General features: G+C 37.1%; 1 protein-coding gene across 3 annotated transcripts; it reads left to right on the top strand.

Annotated features, from left to right (window-relative positions):
• Positions 1–1994: 1994 nt before the first annotated feature.
• On the top strand, positions 1995–9937 carry LOC132631949 (sec-independent protein translocase protein TATB, chloroplastic). 3 transcript variants are annotated; one of them, XM_060347710.1, is made up of 8 exons: positions 1995–2315; positions 2440–2561; positions 5167–5226; positions 5320–5467; positions 8534–8677; positions 9042–9191; positions 9485–9574; positions 9655–9937. In XM_060347710.1, the coding sequence occupies exons 1-8, from the start codon at positions 2102–2104 to the stop codon at positions 9714–9716; spliced, it is 990 nt and encodes a 329-aa protein (XP_060203693.1). In that variant the 5' UTR covers positions 1995–2101; the 3' UTR covers positions 9717–9937. The 3 variants fall into 3 exon arrangements, with proteins under 3 accessions (XP_060203693.1, XP_060203690.1, XP_060203689.1); XM_060347707.1 differs by having other exon boundaries at positions 1997–2315; positions 9048–9191; positions 9470–9574; XM_060347706.1 differs by having other exon boundaries at positions 2000–2315; positions 9470–9574.
• Positions 9938–10511: the final 574 nt, after the last annotated feature.

The following is a 10511-nucleotide window of genomic DNA, read 5'->3' as shown; positions in this document are numbered from 1 at the left end:
AAGAGTAGAGAGGGAATATTGCAGAGGAGGAAGAGAAGCATTCACAGTTGGGCTAAGATGAAATGCCAAAGCCCAAAATCGCCCAAAATCGTGGTGCGGTACTAAAGCCCAAAACGTGGTACAGTACTAAAGCCCAAATCCGTCATGTTTCGTAAATTGTCGTTATGTTCCGTAAATAAGGAAAAGTATCGTTATATTTTGTGTTAAAGAGTCTTAAGTTGATAGTCTATGTTATTTGCCCTATTTTAATTTGATTAATTAGATGGCCAATTAAGATATAGTAATTTAAGTTGTGGCACGTGTATAGAGTTTTCCCAATGGCTAAGAGGTATAATGCCTTGTTAGTTTCATTTGACTATATGTTATGTTTTATAGCTGGTGCACCTGCGTTGATCCTGGTGATCATTCAAGTAGGTAGGTTGTAAATCTTGCCAACTTGGAGTAATGAGCAGAGATAAATTTAAGTAGAGGTAAGTAATTGGAATTTTAAATTATTACATTTTGCTTAAAAATTATCAAATATACATACTGATAAAAAATAATAACTACCGATTAAATTAAGATGTGTATGCATGTTGCCTCTGGTTGGGGGAGAGGGAAATGAAAGTTATGAAACTAAATTATACTAGCACTTCTTAGATTTTTCTTTTTTTCCATTTGAGTTGAACAATTTGCATCCATTGTATGCAATGGGTATATAGTTGCCAGGCCCAAAGAATTTATGCGCATTTTGGGTGTGTTTCGTAGTTGGTATGACCAGAGGCGAATTCGGAATCTTAAGAGGATAGATTCACTATTAGCTATGATTTTTTTTTTATTTCTTTTGCCTTTGGTTCGTTGCAGCTTAACGCTTATGAGATTTTTTGATTTCTTTTGCCTTTTGGGACAGGGGTAATTAGAAATAAAGGGAAAAAATTCCTTAGATGTAATATAAAAAAGAAACACGTTTTTATTTTGGGTAATTAGAATTATAGAAGAAAAATGATTAGAATAATATAAAAAGGAAAGTTAACAGGGTGCTTTAGAAAATAAAAGCATAAAACGTGTAGGAGCTCGGGTTCGATTCTGAGACCTTGAGGAAATAAACACATCCGCTAACCAGTGCTCCACTCAACCTGATTTGACCATGTGTTCCTTCAGTTAATATTAGATGTATTTTCAGAATTATACACATAATATATCGAGTTTAGTCGAGTGACCATGTATTCACGTGACCCAAATTTGATGCATAAATTCGCCTCTGGGTACGACCGGAAATGGTTTTCTATTTTTCTTTGTTTGGTTGCACTAGATATTTTGAAACATATTTTTCTCAAGATAGGAGGAATTGGAGGAAAATGTTTTCCTTAAAAATTTGAGGGAAAACATTTTCCGGATCAGTAAAAACACTAACGCATACCAACTCACCCTGCACACTATCCACCCACCCCACCTACCTGCCTAACCCCACCCCTGCCTACCCCGTATGCCTCTCCCCTCACCCCTTTCACCTGCACCACCAAAAGCTGTACTCTGAATTCAAAAATCTCATAGTGTTTTGAGTTGAATATATGCAAATATTTTTAAAGTGACATTTTCCAACTTGTGCATCAAAGACAAGAAAATAAGTTAAAAAATTACTTATTTTTTGAGAAAATATTTTCTGGGGAAACATTTTTCGTCATACCAAACACACCCTTTATGTCACATGATTATTTCGAAGAGATTGACATATTTTTATTTTTAAAAGATATTCAATGTTTACATTGCAATTCGCCATTAACACGATTGTAATAGGCCTCACTTGATACAAAACAAAATAATTGGTAGAACTTATTACAGTAATACTTTATACACAATTTTATTTCATGTGTCAATTTTTTTTTGTTTCTTCTTAAAAAATTCTACGTTCAGTTTTAATAACTATTCTAAACAAATCAAAAACAGTTTGTTAAGTCTGACAAATGAAGGAAGAAATAGCACTAACAAATTGGGGCTCTGTGGCCCAAATTAAAATCCGGTCCATTTTCTTTTGTCGCATCAGGACCAATATATCCTAAGACCAGAAAACAAGAAAAGGAAATGAATGTAGGCTGTAGTGGTAGCTGAGTTTCTTGATTCAATGACCACCATGGCTTCTGCAATCTCTGCTCCTACTGCTTCTTCTTCATTCACTAGTCCTAGAAGACTCTCTTTAACTGCTTTCTCATCTGCTTCCATTTCAGTTTCCAAGAATCCCAAAGTTCAGTTCTTGAAATGCTTGGGTCTCACCCCTTTTTCTTGGAATGGATTGAAGCAGCTCAGCATTTCTAAATCTCAATATTCAGTACTAATTGGTACTTCTCTATTTTGGGTATTTGCTAATTCAGCTGTTTTAATGATTAGCCAATGCCAATTGGGTTTTGCTTATTATATTGAGTTCTATCATATTTGTTGATTGTTGAAGTGATTGGTTTACAGGAAGAAGTAGAAAACTCAAAGGGAAAGGTGTATATGCATCTCTATTTGGAGTTGGTGCTCCTGAAGCACTAGTAATTGGGGTTGTGGCTTTGCTAGTTTTTGGTCCAAAAGGTCTTGCTGAGGTCTGTTTTCCTTCTTCCCTATACAATACTATGACCATTGTCTGTCTTTAATTTCATTTGAGGATAGACAGAAGTTAAGTTACAAGTACATGAAGTTCTTTTGTATTAGTCTTAAGTCAACTCTATTAATCAGGAAAAATGTTTTTTTTTTTCTTTTGTTTTAATCCTTGGCTAGATGTGAGTTGCCAGCTGAATTATTGAAAGCAGAGAATTTACAACCGGAACTCTCACGCAAATTGATAGCGTTCAAACTATTAAATTATCATTCAATAACTTTCTATTGAGCTCCCAGGAATAAGTTTGCAAACTCAGGGTGCGTTTGGTCGAAGGAAAATGTTTTTTCAAGAAAAACATTAAAAATAAGTGGTTTTCTTTCTTATTTTCTTATGTTTGACATGTAATTGTCCCAAAAGCATCTATATATAATCTAGACAAACACTATGGGATAGGGGTGGGGAGGATGAGGGCTATGGGGTGGGGTGTATTGGAGGGTGGGTAGGAGACAATTAATGTGTAATGTCACTTAGGAAACTTGTTTGCTCTACTTCCATTAGGGAAATCATTTTTCGACTTCCACTAGGGAAGTAATTTTTCCTACTTTTAAGGATCTTGTATTCCTAGAGAAAATTTTTTCCAAAAAATTTGACCAACCAAACATGAGAAAATTGAAAAAACATTTCCATGCTAAACACACTAAAATTAGAAAACATTTCCATACCAAACACACTCTGACTGTAATTCTAAGTTCTAACTGAGCAGATGTTTCCCTACCACTGATATGCTACAAAGCTAATTAGACGTAAGATAAACAATGTATAGCAGCTTCTACTTAGATTGCTTACATTCAAAATCCTTAGCTTCCTTTGAAATTTAGTCATGTGAAAGTTGTGTCTTCAGATTCACTAGATAGTTTTAGATGCATTTAACTAGAGCGAGTTTCAAATTCTAGATCTTTGTGAAAGGATTAGAAACACTTCAAATGGATTTTGATCATCTTATACTACTGCAAGAAGGTGTTGACTAAAGTTTGGGGGTGGGGGGTGACTCTAGCGTTTAAGGGAGGTAAAATATATTATCCTAAAGAAGAGGGTAGGAAGTGTGTTATCCTTGGATATTAGCCAATTTTGAGTGCATATAGATTTTCTGCAGCGCTAGCCCACTGGGGACAGTGCTCGCTACAGGTTAAGAGATATGCCATCGGTTTACTGGGCTGGGGTGGGATTTCTGTGAGTGTTAAAGGAACTAATGTAAGTAGTTAGAAAATTAGGAAAATGTACTACCTCAGTCAAGAGAGGTTATGGGCATTTCATGATGAGGTCTCATGCTATTACAATCAATTGCTTTAAACCTCCAAGTATTTTACCTTTAGGATTCTGAAGGCTTGCTTTTTCTGTAACCTGGGGTGGGCATGACGCTCTAGTCATTTACAGTTACCCCAACTAGATGAGGTGGAGTTCTTTCTGGTAATGCTGGAGAATGACTAGGACTAATAGTGACAGAAGGTTGGGTTATAGAAGATCGGTTGTCAAGCCACAATTTTTTAGAGAAAAAAAAAAAAAAAAAACATGCCTGCTGATTGACGCCACTCCTTAGGCATGGTGGGTAAAATGGAACACTTCAAATGGATTTTGATCATCTTATACTACTGCAAGAAGGTGTTGACTAAAGTTTGGGGGTGGGGGGTGACTCTAGCGTTTAAGGGAGGTAAAATATATTATCCTAAAGAAGAGGGTAGGAAGTGTGTTATCCTTGGATATTAGCCAATTTTGAGTGCATATAGATTTTCTGCAGCGCTAGCCCACTGGGGACAGTGCTCGCTACAGGTTAAGAGATATGCCATCGGTTTACTGGGCTGGGGTGGGATTTCTGTGAGTGTTAAAGGAACTAATGTAAGTAGTTAGAAAATTAGGAAAATGTACTACCTCAGTCAAGAGAGGTTATGGGCATTTCATGATGAGGTCTCATGCTATTACAATCAATTGCTTTAAACCTCCAAGTATTTTACCTTTAGGATTCTGAAGGCTTGCTTTTTCTGTAACCTGGGGTGGGCATGACGCTCTAGTCATTTACAGTTACCCCAACTAGATGAGGTGGAGTTCTTTCTGGTAATGCTGGAGAATGACTAGGACTAATAGTGACAGAAGGTTGGGTTATAGAAGATCGGTTGTCAAGCCACAATTTTTTAGAGAAAAAAAAAAAAACAAACATGCCTGCTGATTGACGCCACTCCTTAGGCATGGTGGGTAAAATGGATTCCTGATGTAACACCTCCTGGATATAAGTGCCTCTTTGAGGTCATGAGGAAGACACATGCATGTTTGTAAGAACACTATGTGCCTCTCTTTTATTGGTCCAATTTTCGCTGCAAAATTCACATTCTACTGATGCTTTGTACGTTGGTTCTGCAGCTAAAGGTTGAGCATTCTGAAGTTTTAAACTTCAAATCCTTCACTTTGGTTCAAGTATACCAATCTAAATGTAAACCTTGGTCGTATTGCCAGTTGTTTTCTAGTGGGAGAACCGCATGTCTTATTCAACTCTAATATCTAATGACAACGTAAACTTTGACTTACTATCTTACAATGTGAGATTTTCTGCATGTCAGGTTGCTCGTAACCTGGGAAAAACTTTGCGTGAATTTCAACCTACTATCAGAGAACTTCAGGTAGGTCCATGTGACATTTTTCTAAGTTTCTTTGTTTCCCTTACTATACAAGCTGATTTTGATTCTCATGGTGCTCTTGTCTTTTGCATGAAGGATGTTTCAAGGGAATTCAAGAGCACACTTGAACGAGAGATTGGCCTTGATGACATTAAAGGTTCAGTCCAAGACACAAAAAAATCTAGCACAATGAGCCCTTCATCAGATACCAGCTCTAAAGATTCAACACAGGTGGTTGATCCCAGTGAGTAATCACACCTATTATATTTTTGCCATTTGTGTTTCCTAAATGTAGTATGTTTTTTTTTTTAGTAACTCCAAAAAGTCTTCAACTTCGTGGACATTTTTTTAATTGTTTTACTTCTGAGACGTTTTAATTATCATATTAATGGTTCAGAGGTTATATCGATGCCCTGATAGAAAGTACCAAGTGTATGAGTCTACTTATCATATTAAAGAACTGTTGGTGTTTGCGCAATTTTTACTTTTGTTGTTCAATTGACACTATGGTAAAAACTGCGGTTTACAATTTGCATGGGAAAACGCCAATTACCACTAATATGTAGTTTTAACACCCGTTAAGGTTTCCGGGTTGTTTCAGCGTGCTAGAGTATACTTACTGGTTAAATAAAGTTCTTTGATTTTTTAAATTTGTCCTGAAGATAATATTCTTTATTCTGCCAAGTAAGGTAGAAATGGTAGATTAACTGTAGTTGTGCCTTTTAGTATCGCATGTAATTCAGAAGTTCATTTTGTGAGTGAAAAATGTTGTGTTAAGCATTGGTTGGAGTTCACCAGTAGAGTTGCAAGATTTGATCTGGTAAATTTCTCTGCAGAAGTGGTCTGATCTTGTGGCAACTATATTTCATAGGGTTGATGTATAATGTATTGAAAGTTCTGGAAGGTTTCTTGTTAAACTTTTCAAAAGACATTGCGCATTGTTGGTTGCACTCTTATTGCAAAAGAAAATTTAGATAGTACCAACTATTCTCCCCAGTAGCTGTAGCAAAGGAAGAAGGCGTATAGGCTCTGTCTGATCTTATCTCAGGAGATTGAAGAACTTCTGACCCTGGCCCCGGCTTAACCACACTAAGACTTATTCAGTCTAATTTCCAGACTGCTATTGAATCAGCAAAAGAAGACTTGAAGCGTGTGTAAGCGGCCTACCTCATTCCTTTCATTTTGAATGGACAATGGCATTTTGACTATCTCCGAGATTGAATTGAATGTCCATGGCTGAACTGACACTTGACGGAAAGCCAATAGTCCTGGGTCAAGCCATTTTCCTTAATCAACCTCTACTAAAGTTAAGGAACAGCCGTGGGGCACGAAGACAAAGGTGACAAGCGAAGGTCAATCAAAACCCACAACCAATCTTACCAAAACCTTAACCATCAAAATCAGCTTTGAGACGTTGTTCTAAAAGTTGCCCTAGTTGAAGTGGTCTTTCATGTAGTTTTCAAGAATTGATTTTGGTACTATAAGGTCTGACTTTCTTCTGTATAAATGATGTTTTTGATGTAGGAAGCTTAAAAGAGTTAGTTTTGACTCACAAACAATTGACATTACAGATGTATTTGCTTGTTCTTGAGCTTTCTTTTCACAAGTAGGTAACTAAAGTAATCACATAATAAATTTGTTGGATTATGTGTGCAAACAAATTTTCAAAATGGAAATTAATAAGAAAAAGAAGCTACATATAACGCATAAAGGTACTCTTCATGGTGTGAGGTCTTTTAGAAAATATTGTAAAGGCTTGGCCCGAAGCGAACAATATCGCACCATGTTAAGATTGTGATTAGACTGGTTTAACTCTACAAACTGGTACCAGAGCCGATGGTTTGGCTAAATGAGTATGGAAATGATGAATTTAACTCTCATATTGCTGCCTGAAGAGCTAAGAAACAAAGCCCAATTGAGTGGTGGAGTTGAATGTGCCGGTTTACTCCCTTTGTGCGTTTACGGGCCAATTTACTGCCTTTGCCTGTAGTTTGGACACCCATACAGAGACAAACACTAGTGGGTTTTGGTGGGGAGAACCACTTAGATAATTTTGGTGGCAGGCAATGAAGCTCTAGGTTAGCCTGTAATTGGGTGTGCGAACAAAGTCTCATATTGGAAATTGATAAAAAGAAGCTAAATATAAGATGTAGGGATACTCTTCATGGTGTGAGGCCTTTAGAAGAAAACCATGCGGGTTTGACCCAAAGTGAACGTTATCACTCCATGTTAAGAGTGTCTTTCGGTGTAGTTTAGTCAACAAAGATGTAGGATTGACATACCTCTAGAAGGCCAAATTGAAATTGAAAAGCAAAAAGTAAGTCAAATTCCACCTAGGTGCATGATAGCGCTTGTTTGCTTTTGACATAAATTCAAAGACTGCACTTCTATTTCTTTATCGGGTTCTTGAATTAAGGGCGTCTATTATGAAAGAACACTCAGTCTCAATCCATCGTGTGAATCTTGCTTTTACATTCATTAGCACTTTGTGTAATAACTGCTTGGCTTTAAAGAAATTCTGTACAGAGTGCATGTGTTTTAGAGGGACAGAAGTTTGGTTTTTATTGTACATGTATAAAAAGTTAAAGCGATGCATCAAGAGTTCATGGAAACCTTGGGCTCATTCCACACATTGTCTTTCGAGGATTCAGGTTTAGTTCTTCTAACTTTATATTGAACACTTGAAAACTTTCACTGACTACAATAAGAGGTGTTCCAATCTACTGTTTGATGTTTGTGAATTATCTGAGGTAAGAGCTAATTTCAGAAGATGCCGTAGCATCAAAATGTGTGAAAGCTGGCTTATTTCCTTTGTGAAGAAGGTTATCTAGGAGGAAACTGAATTTGGAGGAAATTTTAGTTGTTTAGAGCACACATGACTAGCATGAAACCAGTTTTTGCCGAAGAAATGTGTTAAGTCTGATAACTGGAGGAGGGACAACCTCGCATTCTTGTTCGCATTTGTACCTCATAATCAATGCTCATGGCTTCTAAGTATAGCAGAAGGTCCAAAATTGCAAGAATATTTTATCTAGACATTTTCATTCATATTATCCAACCTTTCAATCAATGGTTGTTGCTGCTTCGTACCTACAGAATATCCACTATTGCAAATTTGCGAGTGGGTTTTTGGTCCTTATCTTGGACCACTTTTACCTACCATTATCCATAGTCGTCTTCTGCAATTATTATTTTAGGCATTATATCATTGAAGTAGCAAATCAGTTTTTAATGCTCATTTGTGTTAGCAGACTAAATAGTTACATATCCTATAAAGACTTCCATTATGTAACTCTTACAAAAATGGCAGATGGTTCTCCATCACCAAGCGTAGCTTCAACGGCTGAAGCCGACTTGGAAAGGCTGATGAGAATCGCTGAGGCTGAAAAACAAGCTGAGAAGGATCTCGCATCCTTACTTGAAAGTCAGTCTGAATCCCAGACCGTATCACAAGGTAAGTAGATATACAAAATAAAGATCGGAATGCCATTCTATTAGATTTGTATTATAGCAACCATGGTCCATCTTCCAAATTACTCTTAGCTCCTGGTTGGATGGTCAACGATTGCTGTACTTCTATTTGGATATTAGTTGATCTCGTTAGTACAATAAGCAATCCACTGCTCGAGTTTTTTTCTTTTTCTTTTTCTTCCTTTAACATTAATTTTCTGGTATGAAGCAGGGTCCATTTCTACTAGATGTTTTCTGCTGTTCCAATCGAGCTGTTATGAAATAATCTATTCATGGGATGCATTTTGGAACTTTTCGATCCAATTGTTGTTCTATTCAAATTCTAATCGGTGTTAATGTTTCTGAAGTGGCAGATAATTCTTCTTCTTCGGATGGAGCATACTCAACCGAAGAGTTGTTGAAGATCACTGAGGAGCAGCTACAAGCAGCTGCTCAGCAGCAGAATGAGACATCTACTCCCGAGCAAAGCCAGTTCAACGTCCAAAGCCCGTCGCAAGGTTAGTAATGTGTGCACATAGAAAATACCTTTTCGCTATGATCCATCTTTTAAATTGGTGAAGTCCTGAAACCTGGTCACTCTTGCTATGCTCCTGCTAGAGTTGCCCGAAAGTGCTCTATTTTTATTTGGATGTTTATTGCCTCATTAGTACAATAATAGATCCACTGCTTGAATAACGTTCTATTCATGGGAGGGAGATACTTTAGAACTTTTCGACCCAATTGGTTGTGTTCTTCATCCATAGGGAACTAACTGGTATTGTTTCTGAAATAACAGATATTTCTTCTGCAGAGGGAGCATACTCAACTGAAGAGCTTTTGAATAATACAGAGATGACTTCGCCTCAGCAAAGCCCATCAAATGTCCAAAGCCAGTCGCAAGGTTAGTTATTTGTGCACATAGTAAACTTCCTCTTTCTCTGTGTGTGTCTTGATGTTTTTCTTAAATGCATTTTACCCCAGAAACTCCCGAAGAAGCTGCCTCGATGATCCCTTCTTTCACGAAGCCCGAAAGTGAGACATAGGGCAGCTAACGTGCGATTGTCTACTGTAGGGCTTGTTCCTTTTTTTTTTAAATCATTGAATATTGTAGTATTATTCTTAGAAAGCTTGATGAACTTGGAATCTTTTGCTGGGAGATACAATTTTGTACATTAGAGCCATTGGAAGAGTGTGGTAACAGATTTCACTTATTTAGTCAGTCTGATGTAATGTATAAATCAAGATAAAAATCACTTCCTTTCTATTTGCTGGATGAGATGGCTGGCTGGGGATGTGGGGGATGAATAAATAATCTGTCGTTAACCTTTATAAGACTTTCAGTATAACGTTATACCTTGTGCATTTTACGGTAATTGTTCCACACTTTCTTCCTTCATTTGTTTTATTTATCACCTACTGATTTTGAAGGGAGTTTTGGGTTAAAATTGTCCCTTATCTATGGGAGTAGGTTCATTTTGGCCCCTCAAATATTACCCTGAGCCTTGATCCCTTATCTATGGGAGTAGGTTTATGTTGGTCCCTTAAATATAACGCTAAGCATATTTAATCCCTTAACTATGCTACAGTGGGGCACTTTTGGTTCCCCTAAATAGATCCCGTTTAAAAAGTAACGGTGCTAAACCCATGTGACACTCACGTGACTTGTATAAGGTTAAACCCATCCGACAAAAATACTAAACTCATTCGCCTTTCTCCCCAACTTTATATGAAGAAACACTTCACCGGAAAAAGCTCTAGCCTCTCTGTAGAAAGCTTCAATTGGGTGGAAGAAGAAGAAGTTAATTTTTTAAAACAGGCAAAAACTTTATCTAATATAT

Source organism: Lycium barbarum, chromosome 3 (genome assembly GCF_019175385.1).
Source record: "Lycium barbarum isolate Lr01 chromosome 3, ASM1917538v2, whole genome shotgun sequence".
In the NCBI taxonomy this organism is placed as follows: Eukaryota; Viridiplantae; Streptophyta; class Magnoliopsida; order Solanales; family Solanaceae; genus Lycium; species Lycium barbarum.
Note: the sequence above shows the minus strand (reverse complement) of the source record. Positions and strands in the feature narration are given on the sequence as shown.